Source organism: Nuphar pumila, chromosome 3, assembly GCF_984573655.1.
Source record: "Nuphar pumila chromosome 3, dmNupPumi1.hap1.1, whole genome shotgun sequence".
NCBI lineage: Eukaryota > Viridiplantae > Streptophyta > Magnoliopsida > Nymphaeales > Nymphaeaceae > Nuphar > Nuphar pumila.
The window spans coordinates 22,656,849-22,682,767 of record NC_143251.1 but is presented as its reverse complement, the minus strand read 5'-3'; the positions used below and the strand labels follow the sequence as shown (position 1 = coordinate 22,682,767).

General features: G+C 38.7%; 3 protein-coding genes across 3 annotated transcripts in view; all 3 read left to right on the top strand.

Moving 5' to 3' along the window:
* The first annotated feature begins 499 nt into the window (after positions 1-499).
* On the top strand, positions 500-14,695 carry LOC149842276 (uncharacterized). Its single transcript, XM_089999040.1, has 3 exons — positions 500-602; positions 12,208-13,146; positions 14,070-14,695. The coding sequence occupies exons 2-3, from the start codon at positions 12,257-12,259 to the stop codon at positions 14,098-14,100; spliced, it is 921 nt and encodes a 306-aa protein (XP_089855166.1). The 5' UTR covers positions 500-602; positions 12,208-12,256; the 3' UTR covers positions 14,101-14,695.
* Positions 4,047-8,341, top strand: LOC149842277 (uncharacterized). The gene is made up of 4 exons (XM_090000627.1): positions 4,047-4,202; positions 5,373-6,047; positions 6,408-7,230; positions 8,250-8,341. The coding sequence occupies exons 1-4, from the start codon at positions 4,047-4,049 to the stop codon at positions 8,339-8,341; spliced, it is 1,746 nt and encodes a 581-aa protein (XP_089856753.1).
* A 2,598-nt stretch (positions 14,696-17,293) lies between the features above and the next one.
* The window catches only part of LOC149842275 (replication protein A 32 kDa subunit A-like), a 62,430-nt gene continuing 53,804 nt past the window's right edge, over positions 17,294-25,919 (top strand). Inside the window, exons 1-4 of the mRNA XM_090001346.1 lie at positions 17,294-17,365; positions 17,499-17,612; positions 21,942-22,039; positions 22,162-22,203. Of these exons, the coding sequence (XP_089857472.1) occupies positions 17,312-17,365; positions 17,499-17,612; positions 21,942-22,039; positions 22,162-22,203 (308 nt within the window). The 5' untranslated portion in view covers positions 17,294-17,311. The remainder of the gene's footprint in view (positions 17,366-17,498; positions 17,613-21,941; positions 22,040-22,161; positions 22,204-25,919) is intronic.

The window sequence follows — 25,919 nt, the reverse complement described above, 5'->3', positions numbered from 1 at the left end:
ATGGTTGATCTTGACCAACGACGGCTCCGCTTGTCTGGCAGGAGCAGTTAATGCTCGTCACCTTGTTTTGGGACATTGCAAGTTCGAACCCCAAATGGTACCATTGTATAACTGGTAGGGGTCAGATTAACCCCGGCTTTCTCTGTGTAAAAAAAGAAATTCTGGACCCTTTGACAAAGAGAATTTTTTAAGCATCCTAGCTTATGCATCTTTTGTGAGTCCCATCTCATCCACTAAATCCGGAAAACGAACTACAGATGGACGGACAAAGTAAGGCCTCATCCGAAAAAAATGGACTCGTATCGTATCCTATTATCGTTTGTTTTGGCTCTTTGAAGCAGAAGGGTATTTTGGTCGTTTGGAAGATGGGAGGAAGATGGGAGAAAGATGGATGGCCATTTTGTAAAATTTGGGCTTATTCAGTCTCAAAAGTTAGTCGTTAAAACAAGAGTAACAATAAGCGTCCCGGGAACTTGGGTATGCTCGTCAAACTGTATATAATTAAGGTTCGCTCCGGAACGATCTCTCTCCCTCTCTCTGAGTAGGCAGAATCGTTTTGGATTCTTCATTGCTCAGTTTGGTAGATAGCAAAGATCCGAAGGGTAAGATTTAGAGCTTCCTCTTTTATTTTTTTTGAGTTTTTGTTCGATTTATACTATTATTTTCTTCCATTTCTTTGATGATTTTGTTATTTGGTTGTCTTCTGGAAACTGGGTTTTGTTTGTAGGAAATTTTTATGTTGGTTTCGATGATTTGTTGTGGTATATCTTGAAGGGTTGATGATAGAATCAGAAATTAGCGATTTCTGTTCTTATCTTCATCGCATGCCAATTTTTGGTATTTGGATTTCTTTTCTGTTGAAAATTTTGAGTTTAGTCAAGGTTTGTTTTATAATTTTGGTGGCTTATTTTGTGGTGGTTGGCTGTTTGGAATCTTCGTTCTTTAGAATGGAAACACGACCCTTTTTTGAGTTACTCTGATTGTGGTTTACTCCGTTGCTTCCTGTGACCTCATAATATTGGATTCTTGTTCTATAGAAACAGCTTTTTGGGTCATTTGTCTGCTTTATGAATCATGAATGCTCTTTTCAGTTTTCATTCAGTCGACTTGTTGGGATTCTCATGCTGTAGGATTTTGTCGACGCCGTTGATCGTGGAATCAATTCGGTTTGTGATTGTTTTGGATATATCTAAATATTTTGAACTTTGCGTTTGGAAGGTGCTCTCTGGTAGTTGATTCAATCTGAAAATTAAAGGCGTCTGGTTGACGTTTTCTTCATTTTCTGCAAATTCATCCTGTTAGGATGCTTCTGCTCTAAAGGAGTATGAATGTTTGGTTTGATTTCAAGTGGAGAAGACGGGATTCACCTTTTGATTGTTTCCTTACCTTGTTTTGTAGAAAAGACAATTTAGATCAATTTCCAGTTTGGACTTAACAGATTGGGTTTGTATTTGGTTCCTTGCTTCTATGATGTTGTAACTTGAGTTATCGTTGTTTTATCGTTTCTGTGACATTTTGTATAATTGATTATATTGAAGAACTGGTTTATCATGATTATTTTATTTTATATTCCCATCACGCTGCATTCTCCTTGATCAGACATCTGAGTGAAAGATAAGATTTTATCTTGCAAAATTCTAGGTCATCCATGTTGATAATTTTGTGGAAAGTGATGTTAATGAGTATTAGACAATGCTATAACACCATGTTGAAATCCACACAAAAATTATGTCACAGTGTTGTGGTACAAAGAAGCACACTTTTTCACTTGCCACTAAAGAATTGAGGTTCAAAGGGATGATGATTTTTTTGCAAAGACAGGATAGCATGATATTTAAAGAATAATACAATGATATGAGCCTAATACTACACTAATCTCAAAGGACACAGTTCAACTACATGTTTCCTGTTAGAAATTATCCATCTGTTCCTAGAAACTCATGTTTAAAAGTTTGACGCAACTAAATTAAGGTTCTTAAGGTCCCATATGGTGTTATCATAGGCATTTTAAGTTATTTGGTTTCAAGGCTTTACAAAATAGTTTTCTATTATTCGTTAAAATCCCCCCTAGGTGCAAGTCTACTGCCTAAGAGTGCTTAGGCAGGGGGGGACATCAAGGTATTAAGACTGTATCATAAACTGGATCGGGTTTTCCAGTATGGGTCGGGTTCTCCAATGTAACTTGTAAGTTTATGTCTGGGTATGGATCCAAATACTTGGTCCAACCCAGTTACTGTTTTGTATATGTGTATATAAACATAAAGTAGGGCACGACTTCATTATTGAAGTCCCCTTTTGCTGCCGCAGCTCTCTCTCTCTCTCTCACGCCTCATTCTCACGTTCCAGCAAGATCGAGTGGGCCATTCTAACATGGTATCAGAGCAGGCTTCTGCACAGTGAATCGACTCCGAAGGTCGTGTCTAGCAAGATCGACACTGCAGGTGCTGTTCCGTCTAGGGCTATCCAGCGAGATCAACGTCCCAGGTGTTTCTTCTTCCAGGTTCTTCAATCTACCTCCTTTTCTATTTTCTATTTCTGTCTGCATCCTCTTTCTGCCTTCATCCAGCTTTTCCCTTCTGTTTAGTCGTCGTTCCTCTTTTTGTTTGTTTTCTTCCAATCTATCGATAGATTGGACCCTGCGTGACTGCTGTCCCTTTTTTATCTATCTTTTCTTCCTTTTGTTTATCACGTCTGATTTGGATCAGACTGTCGAACCCAAAGGCTATCTGAAATCCGAATCTGCCCAAACGTGGGTTCTGATATCAGATTTGGTATTAAGTTGAAAACAGCCATCAACTGTTTAGGTTCATATATTGTGTTTTGATTGTTGCATCTGTTTCATTCCAGTCTGAAATCAAGATCAGATCTAATCCAAAGATCAGATCTGTTTTCTTAGTTGCTGCTGTTCCTTCATCTGTCACGGTTAGATCTGAGTTCACTCCAGATCTGAAGCGAATCTGATTTTTATTTCTTCTCGATCCAATTTCACTCCTTTATTCTTGATTTCTGGTTATTCCTTCAAGGTCTAAAATACCTATTCATTTATTCTTTATTCTTGATTTAATCTGGTCTGAATTTATTTCAGATCTAAAGTCATTCCTTAAGTGTTTGTTAGCAGTCAACAACTTTATAGTTCAGTTTTCATGGATTCTGTTACCCTGCCATCTAGTTTTCTAGGACAACTTATCTCAGACAAACTGAATAACAATAACTATTTAACCTGGAAGAGGCAAATACTGCCTTTCATTAAGAGCCTCGATCTCTATGGACACCTAGATGGAACGATCTCTGCACCATCAGAATTTATTGTGCAGGAAATTGTGGACGATAAGGGAGAGACTTCTAACAAGTTGATTCGAAATCTTGAATTCACCACTTGGAGAAAACGAGATCAAGCTGTTGTAGCCTACATTACCTCTACTCTTTCGCGAGAGGTTCTTGTAGGTATTCCAGATGAGTGCTCAGCAATGGAGCTGTGGGAACAACTTGCGAAGACCTATTCTCAAATCTCAGAGGCAAGAATTATGCATTTGAAGAGGGAGTTTCAACTCCTAAAGAAAGAAAGCATGACTGTTACAGAGTATATGAACAAGGTGAAGATCATCACAGATCAATTGGCTATGGTGGGCTGTGTGATTTCTGATAAGGACAAAGTTCAACAAGCGCTAAACGGGCTTGGATCAGATTATCATATGTTGGTAACATCTCTCTTGTGTCTTCCTTCACTTCCTAACTTTGAGGATCTTCGGGCAAAATTACTACAATATGAAATTTCCATTAAAGGAGAAGATGTAGGCAACAATTCAGGAAGCCAAGAAGTATTGTTTACAGGGACAAATTCAGGAAGAGGACGTGGCCACTTTCGAGGAGGACATGGACAGATAAGAAATAATCAAGGGGGGCGTGGATTGTTGCCCGCGCCTAGCATGCCGTCAGGTAGTTTTTCGGGAAATCACAATTTCAAAAATGTTCCAACTTGCTATTTTTGCAACAAAAAGGGACATATCAAAGCAAATTGTTGGCACAACCCGCAAAATAAAGGGAAAATGAATGGCACAGGATCGTCAAGCAAGGGAAAAGCTGGAGGAACTCAATGGGATGAAGACAATGTCAAGAGTCTTTTAATATCAGCTTTGTCAGGATTGAATTTCAAACAGGGTGATCAGGGAACTTGGTATATTGATTCTGGAGCTGCAGCCCACGTGACAGGTGATATTGGTAAGATTTTGAAACCTATTCCTTATCATGGAAATGCAAGTATTAAAACTGGAGATGGAGCTCTCCATCCAATAACTTACACTGGAAACGTGAATATTCCTCTTTCCGATGGTTCCCTAAAATTGTCCAATGTTTTTCATTCCCCTAATATTGTCAAAAATATCATTTCTGTTTCTAAATTGGTTGATGACATTCATTCTTGCGTCGAATTTACTCCTTCTTCTGTCTGTGTCAAGGATCCACTCACGAAGAAGACGCTCGTTGAGGGAGAGCGAAAGGGAAATATGTATATCCTCAAAGAGACTTCTTCACTTGTTTGCAGAGCTGGATCGAAATCGTCAATTGGTCAACCATTCAAATTAGATTCATCTAAGGATTGTTTGAGTTTGTCTTCGTACAATAAGCCAAATATTTGGCATTGTCGTTTGGGTCATTGTAATAATTCTTCTCTTGAGAAACTTGTGTCAAGTGGACTTATTTCAAGATCAAGTCCGCATAATAAGGTTGATGGTTTTCTTTGTTCTAGTTGTCAGTTGTGTAAGAGTCATGTACTTCCCTTCAATTCAATAAATGAAAGAGCTTCCTTTCCTTTTGAACTTATTCATTCTGATGTTTGGGGACCTGCTCCACAACCCTCTTTGTCTGGTAGTCGCTACTATGTCACATTCATTGATAGTTTTTCCAGATATACTTGGATTTATTTTATGAAATACAAGTCTGAGGTATTCAAATTCTTTCGTTTATTTCATGCTCTTGTTGTCAATCAATTCTCGACAAGTATTCAACAATTCCAGTGTGACGGAGGGGGAGAGTATCTATCAAAGGAATTTACTGAATTTCTTCAAAACAACGGGATAAGGCGTAGAATATCTTGCCCACACACACCACAACAAAATGGGGTCGCGGAAAGAAAACATCGTCATATTGTTGAAAGTGCCCTAAGTATGCTGCATGACACTCATATTCCTTTAAGTCTTTGGACAGAAGCTTTCCACTCTGCGGTTTATGTAATAAATCGTTTACCGATGAAAATGTTGAATAATTTGACTCCTTATTTCGTGTTGTTTGGTACCCAACCTCAATACAGTCAACTACGAGTGTTTGGATGTGTATGCTATGTTCACATTGACAGTTCCCAATGTAATAAATTTCAGGATAAAGCTTGTAGATGCAGGTTTGTTGGGTACGCTGAAGAGTATAAAGGATATCGATGCTATGATCCAGACACTCGACGCATTAAAATCTCACGAAACGTTGTCTTTGATGAGAACAATGTTCAGATCTCGAACAAAGAAGCAAGGGTTACTAAGGAGGAAGAAAGCTATCAGCCGTGGCTAGCGAATGAATTATTTGATCAGCTAGAAATGGATAACTCTGCTCCATGTCACACAGTAATAGATGAGTGTGAGCCCATGGAAACCAATGCAGAACCTAGTGGGAACGTGTTGACAGTTGCTCAGGGATCTACTGTGCCTCCCATCGCAGAAGAAACCTTGACATCAGGTACTGCTCGTCCAGATGGCAGAAGATTCAAAGGGGCAGTGTATGTCAGAAGAAGGGACACACCCCACATAACTGAGCATGTCAGACGTTCGGAAAGGATCAGACACCCTATTGAAAGATGGGTAAGCTATGAGAATTTTTCCACAGAAATGCAGTTATTCGTTGCACAGGTTGAAAAACAAGAAGAACCCATCGATTTCTCCCAAGCCTCCTTGTCATCAAAATGGGCAGATGCTATGAATGAAGAAATGGGAGCCTTGCATGAATGCAGGACCTGGGAAATAGTTCCTAGGCCTCCGGATAAGAATGTTGTAGGGTCTAAGTGGGTATATAAAATTAAGTACAAACCTGACGGATCCATTGAAAGATATAAGGCAAGACTAGACGCTAAAGGCTTCACACAAGCATATGGAGAAGACTATGACGAGACCTTTAGTCCAGTTGTAAAAATGGGAACCATTCGACTTGTGTTATCCTTGGCGGTTCAGCATGGATGGTCTCTAAGTCAACTTGATGTTAAAAATGCATTCTTACATGGCGATCTGAAGGAGGAAGTTTACATGGAGCAGCCTCTTGGTTATGCAGAAAACAATCTTGAGACACATGTTTGCAGATTGCGACGAGCCATTTATGGACTAAAACAAGCATCTCGGTCATGGTTTGACAGTTTCTCCATTGAAGTACAGCGATTTGGATTTGTCCGTTCTCAACTTGATCATTCATTGTTCATTTTTCGAGAACATCAGGTCAACACCTTACTTCTCATATATGTAGATGACATTATTATTACAGGAAGTTCTTGCAAGCATATAGAGGCTACAAAGATCCTATTGAATCAGAAGTTCAAGATGAAGGACCTGGGTGTCCTACGATATTTCTTGGGGGTTGAAGTGGATCGACAAAATACTAGCCTCTTGTTGACCCAACACAAGTACGCTCTGGATCTTCTGGAAAAGTCAAGAATGAAGAACTGCAAGCTATTGAATACTCCTAGCGTGTTAAACCATAAACTTAGTGCTCAAGATGGGGAGATCTATGAGGACCCAAAATATTATCGTCGCTTAGTTGGGATGTTTCAATATCTTACTTTTACGAGGCCGAATATTGTATATGCAGTGAATCAAGTCTCTCAGTTCATGCACGATCCACGTACAGAACACATGAATGCAGTTAAAAGAATTCTTCGGTACTTGAAGGGTACTCTTGGAGATGGGCTTGTTTATCGTCAATCAAAGGCAAAAGGAGAACATAGACCACTAGAAGTGTATGCAGATGCAGATTGGGCAGGAGATCCAGATGATAGAAAGTCAGTCTCTGGGTATTGTGTGTATGTTGATGAAAACTTAATAGCATGGAGTAGTCGGAAGCAACGTGCTGTTGCGCGTTCAAGTACAGAAGCTGAGTACCGATCCATGGCCTCTGCCACTGCCGAAGTTACATGGTTAAGACATTTATTAACAGAGATAGGAGAAAAAGTGAAGGTTGCGAATCTGTTTTGCGATAATCAAAGTGCCATTCAAATTGCTTTCAATCCTATCCATCATGGTCGAACGAAACACATAGAGATCGATCAACACTTTGTCCGACAGAAGGTAGAGGACAAAGAAGTTATTCCAGTCTATGTACCAACAGAAGATCAAGTTGCTGATCTACTTACCAAAGGACTTACGAGTGCGCGGTTTTGGTATCTCAAAGGCAAGTTGTCCATGGTACAGGACCATGCACGACTTGAGGGAGGGTATTAAGACTGTATCATAAACTGGATCGGGTTTTCCAGTATGGGTCGGGTTCTCCAATGTAACTTGTAAGTTTATGTCTGGGTATGGATCCAAATACTTGGTCCAACCCAGTTACTGTTTTGTATATGTATATATAAACATAAAGTAGGGCACAACTTCATTATTGAAGTCCCCTTTTGCTGCCGCAGCTCTCTCTCTCTCTCACGCCTCATTCTCACGTTCCAGCAAGATCGAGTGGGCCATTCTAACACAAGGTTGGTGTCTTAACTTTATTCTTGTGTAATGTTTAAAACATTATAATCATATATTGGTTGTGTATTTTTTAAGTATTTAAGTTTGCTTAATTTTTTCTTAGTTTTATGATTATTTATTTATTTTAATTTAAATAGATACTTTTGTGGGTCTCTAGGTGATGCCTAGGTTCTCAATTGGGCACCACCTAGTGTTTAAGGGGGTAAATGCCTAGGTGCCACCTAGTGCTTTTGACTACTAAATGGTCAACCACAAGATGCAGCACTTAGAGTAGAAGACAGTATTTATCTGTGTTGTAAGTGGAGTTTTATGGGCATGTCAATGGAACTTAAAATTCTGATGCGATGTTTGAGCTGCAATTCTTCTTGGTTGTGCTTCTGTGCGTAGTTTTCTTGTGGTTGTAGTTCCTAATACATATCCATGCTTTTATTTCTTTCTGCCATTGTTCTCAGTTAAGATTAATGAAAGCTGAAATCTCTGTTTTGTCATGTTGACATTCTATATCTATTCATATATTTGATCCTTTTGTATGATCAGGTTTGTCTCACCTAGGAGACTGCCTGGTTAGTTTTACTGCAAGCACTGGAATTGCAGGCTGTGGGCCTATTTGTGAGTACTCTAGGATGTGATTATGGTCACTTGTCTTGTTTTAAAATAATGCCCTTATTAATTATAGTTTTCACAGTAATAACTATGAGACATTATGTTCTTAATGTGAGGCTTAGTTTCAGCAGTTGCCTGATTAAGTTAGTTTGTTTGAGCAGGAAATATGAAACTGTATCCTCACTGTAGCCACTCCAAAGAGATAAAATGTGGAATGACAAGTATCTTGTACATTCACCAAAATATAGTTATAGAATATACATAAATTCATCTTAATGTTGGTAAGTTGCCAAGCAACCTTTAATTATATTCAAGGTTGTAAGTATCGTACTGTAACCCGTATCGGTCGGGCCCAAAGTAAGATATGTATCGTAGCGTAGCGTACAAAATTATACATTTAACTAAAATCTTTAAAAATCTAAAAAAATCTAAAAATTAAAAAATCTTATGATACAAGAACACAATTTATTTATGTAATAAGATTCACTGAACATAGATATGTTCTTAAACATTAAACAACCACGTATTTGGTTGTGCAATCACGCATCTAATCACCATAAATACAATCGGTTAAGACAAAATAATGATACATTCAAAAGCCAAAGAGTTTTCATAACTCATTAGGGACTGTCTTTGGCAATTTCTTTCCAGCAAATATTGCACATACTCATACTTTTCTTTTATCATCTTCTATAAGACTAGTAAGAAGTTCAACATGAATATCAGTAGGAATGCGGTGTACATAATTTCACTGTGGAGTTGTTATGCCCCACAACATGACATTTAAATCTATATAATCCTTCATGCATTAAAAAACCACAAAAGTTACACTTCACTATTCCTTTCAAACATATATCTAAGTCAACTAGTGTACAATATTTCAATGCAAGATCCTTTGAGAGATATCCTCCATAACCTCTACCCTTCATCGACTTCTTAGAGCACAAATTACTCAATATAATCACTATAAAGATGTAAAACAATGCTCAATTACACACTTAGGGACAAATTTTGAGTTCTAAGGACACAAAAAATGAGATTAAGGGTAAAAAAAATTAAAAGTAAAATAATATCTTCTAAAACATCAAAAAATAAAGGAGTTTACCCTCCTTCAACTTCAATCATACACAAATGAAACAAAGAACAAAGATTTTTTATCTTATCCCACTTCCTTGAACGAAATTTGGGTGAAAATGCACTCTTACTTGAGCAAACCACAAAAGTCTTGGCCCTTGCACATGTCTCGGCCGCCAAATGACACTCATGACTCCTAGCGTGTATGAATACCCCTTTAATGGCCTCTACATAAATGAGGGAGTTGGCCCTCAAGAGGTATTTAAAACCCAAAAAGAAAAAAATTGTGATTCGGCCTTTTTTAAAGTGTGTTGAAGGTGTATCGTACGATGCACCTTGTATCGTACAATACAATACTATACAAGGTTGTCTCATATGATACACACTCGTATCGTGATACCAGTATGTATCGTATCGTTATTTTCTATAGTAATGATACATGTACGATACTTACAACATTACATATTTTGTGGAACTTCAATGTGTTCTATCTCACAAGGAAAATAGCTAAGTGTGAGCCTTACAGTAATCAGCAAACTTAATGCAGTACTATCAAACTAAGAAAACTGAGCAAAATAAAAGGAGAAATTTGTCATAGATAGGGAAATTTTTCATGATTTTTAAAAGAACCTTAGTATGGCTATACAATGATAATGATCTTGTTTTTGAGATATTCTCTTTGAGTATTTCTTGAGTAGTTTTTTTGGAGAGGGAACTTGAGATTATTTGTGGCTCTTTGACAATTTCTTGAGTAGTTTTTTTGAGAGCGACTCAAGATAATTTATGGCTTGTCTGACCATGAAAAAACTTAAATGGATTCTTGGATCCTAAATGTGAAATGTAGCCTTTGATGAGATCTCCATTTGGCATGAAAACCCTAATATTTTAGCTGTTAACTCCCATGATCTCACAAGTCTTTCTTTTCCATGCAGAAGATATTATGGGTTGGTTCGTAAGTTTTTGTCTCATCATGTTAACGGGCCATGAAGATTCCTCGATGCATTTTTGGTTACAAATTGATAGTTGCTTTGCATGACCCTCCTTTGAGAACACACTCGATAAGCTAACAGAGGACTAGAGGGAAGTCCCTGTCCAATCTGGTGGGGCCTGGTCCTTCCCTTCATCAGCTTTGAACTGGTGTTCTTTATACTTGGCCTATTAGCAATAAATGATGCCTTGTAATCCAGAGTTGCTGTGTTTTTTCATAGAAACGTAAAGGCTACTTGTGATGCTTTGACTTGATGACTATCTCCTGACCATCGACCTAGTCCACCTGATCAATGCCCAACAGAAGACTACCTGATATGGGGGGGAGGGGGGGTCTCCTATCCCAGCACATTCTATGCATGAATGCAATGTGTCAGCCATTTTGCTTGTACTTGTTTATTGCAAGCTCAGTCAAAAGAACCAATGCCAATTCTTAGTTGCAAGCACTGCAGGTCATTCCATAAGCTTTGTTCAATTTAGGCCATCAGATCATTGAAACCATAGTCACTTGTATCATTCAAGGTAATTTCTTGCCGGGGGGTTTTCTCAGAGAGATTTTCAAAAGTTGGGTTTTCTCTAAAATCTCAGGAGTTTAAAAATTTGAAAAAATAAAAATAATAATAAAAAGATAAGAAAATAATAAGTCTTGCATTTTTTTCTTGCAAAAATATAAAGAAACAAGTTTTAAAAAAATAAAAGAAACAAAAAAATGTAAGCTTAAAGTATAAAAAATGAGTTCTTCCCCAAAAATATTGTGTGATATTATAGCAATAATATGGCGATATTTTGAAAATATCGCAATATATTGCCGATACTATTATAGTAGGCCTTAAATCACCAAGATTATCACAATATTTTCAAAATATCGGTGATATCAGTGACACTGAGTGAAATAGTTCCAAATGCGCTGCATAGATGCATATGTATTCAGCTATATACAGTTTTGGCCTGCATAGATGCATATGTATTACCTGAATCTTGTAAATGTATACTAGTGTCATCATCTGTGACTTCTACCATGCATGCATGTGTATATAGTTATATACTTGGTGAATCTTAATAGGAAAGGCTGGTAGGCTAGGCCTGCAGTTGATTTCATATGCACTATCCAGATCGCAACCTGTATTATTTCTGGTAAGTTTATTGTGACCTATATTAATTTTAGATGATTGAACAAGCTAAGGGGCTCTGATTTTCCCATGTTGAAGCACAAGATGAAGTACTCTTGTTTATATATATATACATATATATATATATATATATATATATATATATATATATATATATATATATATATATAGGAAAATATCTTATATGTTTAAAAGGCGAAAATGCCTTAGGCTCCACATCCCATGATTAGGTTGTTGACCTGGTTACCGGTCGATGGTTGCACATGGTTGGTGGCCAACACAGTTAAAAAAACTTCTCTTTGTGTGAACAGGCACGTGTTTTCATGGGGTGTGGGTGTAGGGGAGAGGCATAAGGGATTACAAGAATAGCCTATCAGATGTTTGGTAAGCCTCCATTTAGAATGAAAATTAGAGTCCTAAATCTGTCAGTAGATATTTGGTAAAGCCTATACAGTTAAGAGAAGGCCCACCTCTCTTGAAACTCTTAGCACTTCAGGATTCTATTATCTTCTCACGGTACGTTTGGCTAGAAACAATTAAAAGAAGCCCTGCTGTCACCATCATCAGCAAACTAAAAGTGCTTCTGCTCCACCATCTTGCTGCTTGATTTATTTAATTAAATCTAGTGCTCTGAAACTGTCTATATCTTGCTTCCATCCTTAAGATCTCTGCTAACATATTGTGAATGTGTATGGGAGCAGGTGCTTGTTTCCTTCCATGATCATGATTGCCGTGTGATACAGAATTACCATGACTCCAAGAACCTTTCAAGAGTTGGGGCCTCTGAACTGCTCCTTAAATTTAAAAGATGTTATTCTTGATAAGGATTGGGAGGATGTGCAGTGCCCCATATGCTTAGACTTTCCACATAACAGTGTTCTTCTTTGCTGCTCCTCTTATGACAAAGGCTGTCGACCTTTCATGTGTGACACTGACTGTGCTCACTCTAACTGCTTTGATAGATTTAAGAGTGCATATGGTATGTCTGAAGTTTCCAGGGTTTTAGATACTTTAGGTGGAACCTCTGGCGAAGATTCACGTTCTGTAACTCCAAGAACTTGTGAATTGCCCTTGTGTCCACTATGTAGAGGTGAAGTTATGGGGTGGATTGTTATTAAAGAGGTGCGTGTCCATTTAGATGCAAAGAAACGCTTTTGTGCAGAGCGAAATTGTGCACATTCTGGGAACTATGAAGAACTTAAAAAACACATGGTTCAATATCATCCACTTGCTCGCCCATCAGAAGTAGATCCTACACGAAAGCTAGAGTGGGAGAACTTTCAACGATCATCTGAGTTAATAGACGTTCTGAATACCATTCATTCAGACATTCCTAATGGAGTGGTTCTCGGGGACTATGTGATCGAGTATGCAGAAAATGACACTGAAGATGAGTACAATGATTACCGTGGCAATGAGCGCAATCGATGGACTTCTTGCTTTGCACATCATCCATTATTCAATTGTAGGGGAAGGAACAGACAGAGGTCTGGAGGGAGGGGCATGAGATCACGCCAGCAGCAATGGGGAGATGCTTCATATCCACCTGAAAGTGCTACTGATACTGCTGGATATAGTTTTAGAGTTGGTGATGACTTTGTAGTAATGGGCACTTCTGCAAGGAGTGCAGGTCACAGAAGGTTAGTACCTCTCTCTCTTTCTTTCTCTCTCTCTTTCTATCTATCTATATATATATTCCATGGATTCCATGTTACATAAACTCAAGAGTTGTGTTACCTAGGTCGGTCTCTTCTTGTGACGAACTAGCATGGGAGCTAGCCCAAGTTAAGCCTGTCCCAGAACCTGTGTAGGGCCAATGATATGCATTCCCTGTTGATTTTGCCTTACTGCTAGCTTGTCCTTCTGCCCTGCCTGTGCTGATGCCATTTGATTATAAGGATTCCGTGCTTTCAATTAAGATGATCTTACCAGCCAAAAGTATGTGTTTGTCAGATGAAAAGATGTTTTTTTTTAAAACTGGCATGGATAGACATTCTTTTCTGGAATCTTGTTTGTTGTAATGTTTTTTTAGAATGCAAACACTGGAGACTATGCTCCAAATTCTATTAATAAAGAATCACAAGATACAATTGATCATCCCAAAGGGGGGAGTCGATCCGGTGGCTAATCTTTCCAATACAAATAATTAACATTTCGTAAAATAAGAAAAAGATAGCCAATGGCCATAAATGGTCCCTTGATCAAATGGATCTAATATCAAAGGAAGAAGATAACACTCTAGCTTTCCCAGCTGTATGCATGCTATCCTGCACGGATGCAATGATCACCTTGGTTGAATGCTATTCATCATACCAGCTAGCTTCCTGTTGGTTGATGGAGATTGGATATTAGATTTTCTTGTTCTCAACACCCCCTCTCCTGTATGCATGCTATTCTGCATACATGCAATGACCACCTTGGTTGAGTGCTATTCATCTTACCAGCTAGCTTCATGTTGGTTGATAGAGATAGGATATTAGATTTTCTTCTTCACAACCCTGTCTTCTTTTCTGCTGGTATCTTGCCTGTGTACTGAGCTGTTTTCTTTTCATGTTTTTGACAGGTCCATACCCCGGCACCATTCTCATTTCTAAGACCATTAGAAACTGTGGACGGCGACTTCTGGCTATTCCGTAGATAGCCGTGGTAGCTTCAGCCCTGTAAATGATCTGCATATGTCCGTACATTTTCCCAGATATTTTAGTTTTCTTCAAATTTCATGTCCAAGACGACCATTGCTCTGTGCAGCCATGAAATTCATCTAGTGAACAGGTTCAATTTGATAGCTGGAGAACCTTTGCCTACCCTTTTCATCAGTCTGATAATGCCATGAAGTCTTCCACTTTAACAAAATCATGTAAATATGTTTGATGCAATTCAGGATAGATCTGTCTAGCACATGCATGCTCCGAAAGCTACTTTCTGTTGGTGGTATTTATTTGATTAGAATCATGAATAAGAATTAGTAGTGACTGGATTGGTGTGCTGCATTCACTTCTGTATATTAAGCGTTTTTATCTTAGGACTTTCCTCAGTGAGCATGTCATTCATCATATTTGTAGTCATTTATGCATTTCCAAATTGGAGTTTGTGTTCGTCAGGTTGTGTTATGGTGAAGTGCCACCAACAAGATTGTTCTAGTGTATGGTTGAGCTTTATTCTAACATTGCCAACTAATGCACTCTCAACGTCCACAATGTTGAAGTTTCATGGACTTTGTCATGTTTGATGCCAAGTGATGATAAAGTGTTCCTTGGGGTGCGTTTGAATTGCCTTGATCTCAGATCTGGTTGTGATCCTTGTTTTTCTGGTCCCAGCGGATGAGTCCATCCTGCCATTCAAACGCACCATTAGAGCATGTTTGATGCATGGGACACACGAGTGCGGAGACAGACCGGTTCCTGCTTGGGCACTGTCCTGCATTTGATACACGCAGCATGCAGCATCCAGGACAGGACAAAGTGTGTCCTGTGGGACGCTTTATAAAGTGTCTGTATCTTCACAGGACACAGCAGTCTCACCTCCAGGACATTAATGATCATGATTGTCCGAGCGAGTAGCCTATTTGGCAAAGAATAATGAAATACCTGGATTCAAACTCAGTCAAGATAAAGTCAAGATCCAGACCCAGATCGTACCTTGTGTAGGCTTGGGCATAGGAATAAGCAAAGATAAATGCAAATGAATTTGACTAATCGTCAAGACCCTTGTCCTTTAACTTGACTCTTAACATATTGAAACCCCACTTTCTTCCTTTCATTCTTAATACATGATTAAACTTTTAGAATTGTAAATTAGTTTTGAACGAAAACCAAATTTACACTAGTCATGGTTCGGATAGACTCTATAGTCCACAATACACACCCTGAGACATGGATATGGGTCCATCAGGTTCCTAAGTAATATCCTATCCATTCTCAGCAATGCATTTGGCACAATATTGTCAACAGGTCAGACTTGAATCTAATGCGGATGACTTTGGAGCTGGATATGGTTTAGATGTGATGTTATAGTGTTTGGGTTTGGGTTCAGCCAGACCTGGCTTAGGTAGGCTAGATCGGGGTCTAGTTTCAAATAACAAGAAACAAACCTGATGAGATATTTTTCTTTAAATACTTAGGTAGGGAAAAATGGGTTCCTGCTAAACCCATTTGGTGCTAAACCACATGCTGAATGGGTTTTCCGGGCTTCTCCGTTGCTTTTTATGCTGTTGTGGCTCCATAAATGTGATAGGCATGGTCAATTTACTAAGAGTCCACGTTGATTTTTTGAACTTTATAAAAAAACCATAGATCACATCTTTACGGTCAGAATTTAAAAATAAAATAAAATAAGCCCCAAAAAACCTATTTAGCATGCCGTTTAGGGATGGCAGTGGACCGGGGGAAAGCGGGGCCCGCCTCGCCCCGTTTGGACCGGGGATAAAGGGTATGAAACGGGGATGGAGGCAGGGACGAAGGTTAAAATCCATCCCCGTCCGGGGGTGGAGGCGGGGATGGACGTGCACTTTTCCCCGCCCCACCCCGTCCCCGCCCCAACCCCGCCCGACCATTTTTCCCCGCAATATCCCCACCCTGCCTCATCCCTGTTTGAACCGGGGATGGAGGACATGAAACGGGGATGAAGGCGGGGATGGAGGATAAAATCCATTCCCCGCGGGGATGGAGGCGGGGCGTTTTAGCACCAAATGGGTTTAGCACAGACTCATTACTCCTTAAGTAGGCTAGATCGGGGTATAATTCCAAAGTTCTATACCTTAACTGGAACTTTGGCTGAAATCCAACCTGATTTATGGACCTTCAAAACGAACCCATGCCATACTACTCATACAAACAAAGACTTGAACCAATTAATCAGTTATCCTCTATGCAACAGATATCTGAGATATTTTGCGAAATCTCACCATTTTATTCCAATACCTTAAAATGTTGATATTATACTAAAAAAGATTGCAATATTCCTAAAAATATCACCTATTTTGAAATATCTCTGTAACAATGCAATAAAATCACTTTTAATGTTTTTACAATTTTGACACTCTTATGGTTTTATATATTTATATTTTTCATTTTTTTAGATCACCTCAAAAAAACAACCTTTTACAGATAATCCTGAGATGTTCCTTAGATAAAAAAAGTTTCCCATTTCTGAGATATTGGCCTACCTTACAAGGTTCAGGCCCTAAAACTGTTGGGTTGGGCTGCAAACGGAATCGGATATCCGATCCGAGTCCAACATGTTATTTCCCGATATGGATACTTTAAGTAATATCTGAATGTGCATTCGGATTGCATCTGTTCAATCGGATTACTTTCTGATTCGGGTCAGATTTGGATCAGCATTTTAAGTCGGATCTGAAGTTGTTCTGAATCAAAATCCGACCCAATTGCATTTGTTTTTACATGTAAATAGCTTTTTTTTGTTCTATGTTTTCCTGAATCCATTTTTATCATATATCGTTTGGATTCGGATTCAACCTTACATCCTCGGATCAGGATCCGATTTCGGATCTACTGTTTACATTTCGAATCGGATTTGGATCCGACAAGATCCGGACCGATCCAACCCGTTTGCACCCTAATTGGCGGGAACCGGGAGGCCGTGCGTGCACCGCGCACGTGTGGGAAGGACACCAAAGCACTGGGGCTCGCTTCTGAAGCGCGGGAAAAAGGGGTGTGTGGGAAAGAGCAGAGGGAAAAAACCTTCCCTTCGCAATCTCCTCTGCTCTCTTTCCTTCTCCTTCTCGCAGGAGCCATGTTCGCTAGCCAGTATGACGGGAATGCCCTCTTCTCAGGCGGCGGATTCATGCCGTCTCAGTCGATGCCGGCCTCCTTGGATTCCGGCTTCTCCGCGTCCAAGGTGAGTCGGGAGCTCCCTCTCGCATGATTCATCCTCCTCCGGTCTATCATTTTTTCTCTACCCCTCTTTTCTCCCCCTTTTTCATCTCCTCGAATCGCGATCCTTACGCCTCGCTCCATCTTCTTCCTTGCAGAAGAGAGGGAACGGAGGTGTCATCTCGTTGACGGTGAAGCAGCTCAGCCAGGCCTCGCAGAACCTGCCCGACGACAGCTCCAATATCGTCGTCGATGGGTGCGAGATCAATAACGTATGATTTCTTCTCTTCTTTTGCCTTGCATTTGTAGCCCTAATTTCCCGTAGTTGCTTTTGGCTCCTTCTAGTATTTTTCCTCTGTTTCGTGAAACCCTGATTGTCTCTGTCTTGTTCGTTACCTTGTTGTTCTCCAATCTTTAATTCATTTGTTTCTTTGTTATTGTTCGTGTTTCTTGGCTTTTTTGCATGTCTTTTGATTGAATCCCTCAAATTAGTGTTTTGTTATGTTTGAACCGCGATGAGGTGTGGAATGGATCTACTTGTAGATGTTGCTAACAGTTTTGTACAAGTTCTTAGCCCGTAAGACGGTGCAGAGATTTTCTGGTGAAAGAACTAAAATGTTGCAATGGTATTTGGTGAAAGAGCTCTCCTCTATATCGTGCTCTTCATTGATTGATAGTTGTGCATATTTACGGCCAAGTTTACAGCTTTGTTTTGAGGAGATTTTGTTTATCTCCTATCTACAAATGTTAAGAGTGCCAGATCGGGTTCCGGAAAATCAAGATAAGAGTGGAGCTGGCGCAGTTTTAAATGATGATCCAAAACACTCTAGATGATAGGGATGAAGCTAGGGCATGAAGACTGGAAGCATGCAGTCTCATTTAAGTGCAGCAAATGTGGTTGTTTTATTCTCTTGTTAATCCTTGGTTATAGCAAGTTGTTGTAATAGGAGATAAGAAGATTCTCCTCAAGATAGGCATGTACGCTTAGCCATGCTGCATCGGCATAAGGCGATATTTTAGATATCTCTTTGCTGTCTTCAATCACGCCACCAACATCAGACCTTCGATATGTTCTAGCTGTAAAGTTATCGGTAGATAACTACCTATTCTGGTAGTGTCTATTTCGCTCTACTTGGAAAACCTATGACCTTATGGGACTGGTTGATGGATCCAAGCCATGACCACCAAAATTTAAATTAGGATCAACTGATATTGATCTGATTATATTCAGTGGCAAAAACAGGACCAACTCCTATGGAGTTGGCTCATGTCCTCTCTGACATAAGCTGTTCACACTCAGGTAGTACGCCTTGCGACCTTGTTTGAAGTTGTTTTTTGACAGTCCTACGTTGCACACCCAAGATGAAGAGTTATGCGGTTGAAATATCATCTAACAGATAAAAGAAAAGGCAGACAATCAATAAACAAATACTTTCAGTAAACAAAACTAATTTCTCACTAGTTAGTTGTGGCATCAAAACTGGTTGTAGAAGATTTCATTCTGCAATTTCTTAAAGGTTTACCTTCATAATATGCTGCATTTAGAGCGTCCAACACTACTCAAATGGATCCGATAACTTTAATTGAGCTTCATGGCTTGTTATCGATTGAAAAGACCTAACTAAATGAAAAGAAGACAGCTCGTATTTTTCAAACTCAAGTGCAAACAGGTATAAAACCAAAATCAGCGTAATCAATAATTTTATCAAAACAAGTGATACAAAGGATTTAAAGAAGGATATTAGTTGCGTGATTCGCGTCCAAGAGGAAGAGGATCTTATTGCTGTCAAAATTGATCATTCTTTCTTACTAAATTTGACACAAACCAATCTCAGGGAGTGACGTCTTAGGGGACCAACATCATATGTCAGGCTTGTGATACACCACCAGGCCATTTGGCTTGTCCATGTTTCAAATAGGTTCTTTTTACCAAGGGAGACAGCCACGTGAGACATTTTTGGTGGTAATAGTTGGAATCTGGACTTCGGGTGCTATGCACCACATAATGAATGAGTTGAGCAACTTATCAATGCATTCTGAATACCAAGGATGTGACATAGTGAAAGTGGGCAATGAAACAGGTTTGAGAAATGAGAACTGAACACATTGGATCATCTAGATTTTCATAGTTCTAATTTCTATTTTCATTTAAAGAATATTCTGCATGTGCCCACATTACGAGAAATTTATTTTTCGTGAATAAATTTTCATGGGATAATAATGTATTTTCTTCAAATGTTATCTTAACCACTATTGTGAAGGATTGACAAATGGGGAACCTTCTCATCAAAGGGCTGAAAGAGCATGGTTATTATCACCTTTCCTTTTATTCAGCAAATAAAGAAGATTTTCTTGGAGAATGTGTCACCCTGGATCGATGGCATCAATAACTTGGACGCCATCTATTTTGAATTCTCAATTTTTTTTTGATAAATTTAGCCTTTCTTGTGAAAATTTTATATATGAAGCATGCTAGAAAAGAAAGAGCCATAAACTATGTCACAAGGATTTGGCCAACAGGGTGCCGCACCCGCGTCGACGCGGGTGCGCGTGCAGGTGTGGCACCCGGCGGGGTCAACCGGACCCTGGGTGCGGTCAACACACCCTGGGTCATTTGTGTCCAATTTTTGGACAAAAAAAATGGCTGATTGATGAAGTATTTGCTGCAACTTGTGTTTGGTTGGTAAATACTAGCCGATACATGTTCCTAGGCATCATGGACAAAATAAGGATGTTACCACTAATGGTTACTTAAAGGGGTTACATGGAAAATGAAAAAAGAATTAATTCTACATGATTTTTAGTTACTTTTATCTTGGAAAAAAACTTGGTGGAGATTTAATAAAGGAACGGACTGCTCAGTTTCCATTAATTACTCTCTCTCTCTCTATATATATATAAGTAATCAATAAATGCATTAGAAAAGTTAATTGCTTTGACCGGTAAAATATCATGTCCATTTATGTTTTACGCCCTGCAGTGTAGGGATGAAAGTGGGGTTGAGTAGACCTGACCTAACCCAAATTGACCTAGCTCGACTCGGTCATGCCCAAGACGAACATTCATTAGTGTTAATGTTGTTAACTGTTAAAACTTTAAAATTATATATATATATATATATATATCTATATATATATATATATTGCCGCACCCCCACACCCAAGTTTTTTGAAAATGCCGCACCTGCACCCATGTGACATAGGCCATAAATAAACTTCACTTTTTTATCTCTTTTAATCATGTTTCAGACCTCTTAATATTGTTTATTTAGATGTCAGGACTCAGGAGACCAACCATAGTAACATCTATTACTGGGTTCAAATATTATGTTCATTTGGTTGATGTTCGCTCCAGGTGCACATGGATTTTTTTTTTGTTGACTAAAAAATATGAGGTTTTGACTATTTTTTAGTATTTTCAAATGTATGTTGAAAATATAGTGGACCAAACAATCAAGTTTTTTACATCTTTTTTGGGGCCACGAATATTAGTCTACATCCAAGTACTTGGACTCATGTGGTATTGGACTCCACATTTCATGTCCATATACCATGGGCAAAATGGATCAGTAGAGTAGAAGCCCTGTCATGTTGGAGTCACTGGTTTATTATTGTTGGCTCATGCATGGTTGCCTTTGCATTACTGATCATCTGCTTCTTGTATTGTAGTATATTTAATCAATGGACTTTTCGGTAACTCATTATAAAATACCAATGGAATAACACTTAATATCCAATCAGATTATACCTTTCTTAAAACCCTTGGTGGTGTTTGTTACCCTTGCCTGCATCCGTATAGATCCCACAAACTAGAATATAGAACTGAATCCTGCATCTTCCTAAGCTATAGTAATCATCATAAGGGCTCCTATTGTTTTGACTAAAAAACTACAAGTGCTTTTCTCTTGACATGTATTTTACGAGTTCTGTTTTCTTTTTAAACAAAGCCCAACCAAATCTAAATTTGTTTCCCTATCTCCACCTGTTACAATTGCAACCTCACCCTTACCTCAAATCTTTCCTAACTCATCCTCCTCATCACTTCATCATTCCACTCTAAAACCATCTTTACTAACCAAATTAAACCCAGCCATGCTACCCATATCCTCTCCTACCACCAGTTATCCAGTTCTCGCGTGTCTGAATCTAGATCTGAATTCAGAAATATGTTTGGACTTTGATCCAGCTCTGGACCCATTATCTCCAAATTCACAACAGAACTTACTTGAACCCATCCAATGATTACTTGATTTCAGGATGGAATCCTTCAACTGAAAACTTCATTTAGTATCAAATGCTATTTCATATGCCTTTCTCACCGAACTCACTAGACAACTTCCTTCTTCTTGCTCAGTTAGATTTCTTTTAGTTATGAGCATCGAATTTTGAGGCCTAACCTTATGGCATTTACACTGTAGGATCACCAATGATTACATAGCTTTGAAATTTACTTTTTCGGGTGCCAGGGTTGAAAATTTGCATCACAATTGAAATGAGATCTTTAATTACCTTTGTTACACATATGCCTTTTACATTTCTGGTCTGGGTCTCAATTGTTTACTGTTTTACTGATTTGGTTATTCAAATACTTTGTTTTGGAAGGTCACATTGGTGGGAATGGTGATGAACAAACTTGAAAAGGTTACTGATGTTTCCTTCACCCTTGATGATGGAACAGGAAGGATCGACGTCACTAGATGGTAAGCTATGACAATAGCAATCGTTACCTTGAATTCTTTATTCTCTGTTTTTTAGAATAATTTTGAGTCTTTGATAGTGAAAATCTATAAGAAAGTGGCTGATCTTCAATCAAATTTCTTAGGGTCAATGATGCTTCAGAGTCAAATGAAATCACTTTGGTTGAGTAAGTCCTGTCTTGCCAACTTGTTATTTAATTTCTTGTATTTCTATTTCCCTTCTAGGTCTTCACACTAAACAACATGAAGTACTGCTAGCACAAGAATTTGAATTCCATTAATTTTTTTTTCTAAATTGTTTGGTTGAGCTAAAATCTAAAAGCTTTTATGTAAGTTCATTGATGGGATTTCTCCCATAGATTAAGTGCATAAGTTATTGCTGTAAAAATGTAACATATATATAATAATAATAACATTATAATAATAATGTTATTATATTATATATTTTTTCCTATTTTTTTCATGTATTTTATATTATCTAGTTCATATAGAACTAGATAATATAGTTTGATTAAGTTTCAACCGGAACTTAACCAAACAATCTAGTCGTTGGAACTAGTCTAACGACTAGAAGGGAGAGCTCATTATGAGCTCTACCTCTTGCTCTTGTATAAATAAGGGTGCATCCTTTCTTGTAAAATATCTTCTCAAATGCTTTTTAAGCATTTGTCTACTTCAATAAAATTGCATTATTTATTTGTGGTTTTCCGCTTTTACCCTTTTATGGGCCTTGCTTAAAGTGTCTTGTAAACACTTCCTTTTGAGTGATCCGAGTGCATTCGTGGAAGATCACCATTTCATTACATGCTATGTCACATGGGTGCGGGTGCGGGAGCGGGTGCGGGTGCGGGGATTCGGCACTTCCAAAAAACCCGGGTGCGGGGGTGCGGCAGGGGCAAAAATGTAAAAAAAAATTATATATATATATATATATATATAATTTTGAAGTTTTAACAGTTTAACATTTAACAGTAAACATTGTCATAAACTCATAATATGATTCATCATGCATGCAGTATATCAACCTAAATATCAAATTATCAAACAAATAAGTAAAGCAATTACATAAATCGACCTAAATATCAATCAAATAAGTATGCATAAAAGAACTAAATTACATACCAAAGTATATCCTGATGAAGTAATGGATGCTAATAATTTTCTTCTTCATCATCAAATGCATCATTAGAAGGAATACTGGGCTCAGCTAAATCCATGTTTGTTACATTGAATTCATGTTCTCCCTCGAAGTCACACTCTTCTAGGTTTACATCCCAAAATTTGGATGTTCCTTGTCTGCATTATAAACCCAATTTGAAAATGATAAATACAATACAAGTATATTTAAATGAAAACTAAGAAATAATCAAATAACTAAGAGAGCAAATTAGTACCTGTATTCATCATTGCTTCGCGAAAGTAATCGAAGATTTGAATGAACATATACTAAATCCTCTGCACGCTTGCTGGTGAGTTTATTTCTCTTCATGTTGTGGATTTGAGAATATGTGCTCCAATTTCTTTCACAACAAGATGAACTAGCAGGCTGCGATAGCAATCTTAATGCAAGACGTTGCAGAAGAGGTGTTTCCGATCCAAATGTTGACCACCATGTGATAGGATCTATATTATCTTCTTCTCTCGCGAATAATGCCGGTGCATATAATCTCGAAGATGAAAAATTTTCAAACTCTTGTGTGACTTGATGTAGAAGATGTGCTTCTGGAAAAAGTCTTGTCATACACATATTTCTATGTCTTGATAGCTCTGGGTCTAAATTTGGAGGGACACGACCAATACCACCAGCCCGCCACTTATTTGCATAATATTTTGGATTAAGAGAATGTGCCATGCAATGCAAAGGAGTGTTGCTCTTATCCCATCTTCTGACTAAAATTGAATGAATATGATTAAAAAAATCTGAATCATCCAATGCAGGATTTTTTTCTTCATGCATGAAAACTATAGCTTGTATTTTTTCAATCATATTATCCCACATTTCATAAACTCTGTGAAGCATGGGTTCATCCTTATCAACTTCTCTTAACATTTCTCAAATAGGTTGCGTAAATTGAAGGAAGTATACCACTCTGTCCCAAAACTCATCATCAAGAATGAATTTCTTAATTTCTTGAGCCTTCATATCATCATCAACACGATAGAATGTCCAATTTTCATCAGTCACCATGTTAATCAAAGCATTCTTCACTCTTTTAATCCTCTTCATCATCACAATGATGGACGCAAAACGTGTTTCAGCGACCTTCAACAATTTCAAATCAGAATGCCTATTAAATATAGCATTAGCACGATGGTGGTTAACAACAAAATTCCTAATGCTTTTGACATTTCTTTCTAAATCTTCAATCCATGAACATAAAGCATATGCTTGTGAATTTTCTTCTTCTTTGGGGTTGCATATGCTCTTTAGGGCTAGATTTAAGTTGTGTGCTACACAGGGAGTCCAAAAAATATGAGGGTACTCACTCTCCAAACTCAACGCTGCACTTTTACAAACCGGAGCGTTGTCTGTAATGATTTGTACCACTTTCTGATCACCCACTTCTTTTATCACTTCTATAAACAATTCCTTTAAATACTCTGCATTTTTATATTCCCCAGATGCATCAACTGCTTTCAAGAATATTGGGCCACTAAGCGAACAAGCAATGAAATTGATTAATGGACGCCTTTGAATATCTGTCCATCCATCAGACATAATGGAAACTCCATTTTGCTCCCATGAATATTTTTTAATTTCTAGCAACCTCTCCACGTTTGCCCTCTCTTCTGCAAGAAGTGTGGTTCGTATTTTTTCTGAACTTGGAGGCACATAACCACTCAAATTACAATTTGCCAAGGATGTTACTAAATCCTTCCAATAAGGATTTCTAGCCGCATTAAATGGGAGTGAACCATAATAAAAGTACCTCCCAACTTTTCTATCCAATTCTTCTCTTCCATATGTATTGAATGTTGCTTGTATCGTTCCTCTACCTCCTAGATTGACTTTTCTTTTTTTTTCAGCATCTTCTTGGTGGCTTGCAAATGGCACACTGAGTGCAGAAGAATCGGCCATTGCCTTTCTCTTCTCATATTCTTCTTGTATTTTCTTGTATTGCCTTCGCATTGCCTCATCAACTTTTCTGCAAGCTGAAATGCCATGTCCTGGTATCTTCAACAAATGAGCCTTCACTCTTGTGTAAGACCCAACAAAATCTTTTTCGCAGAGCTTGTATCGAAATCTTTTGTTTCCACCACCTCCTTCTCCAGTTTTTGCAAGTTTATCTACATGTACTCATAGTGGCCCCACATCATCAATCCCACTGCAACTATCAGCAAAACTAGCAGCAGAACTCACATGTTGGGATGAGGATGACGCAAGTCCTTTCCCTTTATCCATCATTTTTATCCTGAAAACACAAAAAAAAAATACATTACAATTTTTAAATCAATTCAAAAATACAGGGAGAAGGGGGGGCTCAGCCCCTCCCCTGCCAACCCAACAAGAGAGCGAGAGCGAGGGGGGCTCGGCCCCTCCCGTGTCGACCCAAAAAAAAAAAAAACAGATGGGGGAGGGGCTCGGCCCCTCCCCTGTCGACCCAAAAAAAAAAAAAACAGATGGGGGAGGGGCTTGGCCCCTCCTGTGCCGAAAAATGAGGGAGCAGGGGAGGCTCAGCCCCTCCCCTGCCGACCCAACAAGAGACCGAGAGAGGGGGGGGGGGGTGCTCGGCCCCTCCCCAGCCGACCCAAGAAGACGAGAGACATACTTGCCAGCCGAGAGGAGGAGCCTGGGAGGCGGAGCTGGGGGCGGCGGAGCTGGGGCGGCGATGGGAGAGCTCGAGCTCAGGGGGAGAGAGAGGAGAGATTAGGGCAAAAAAAA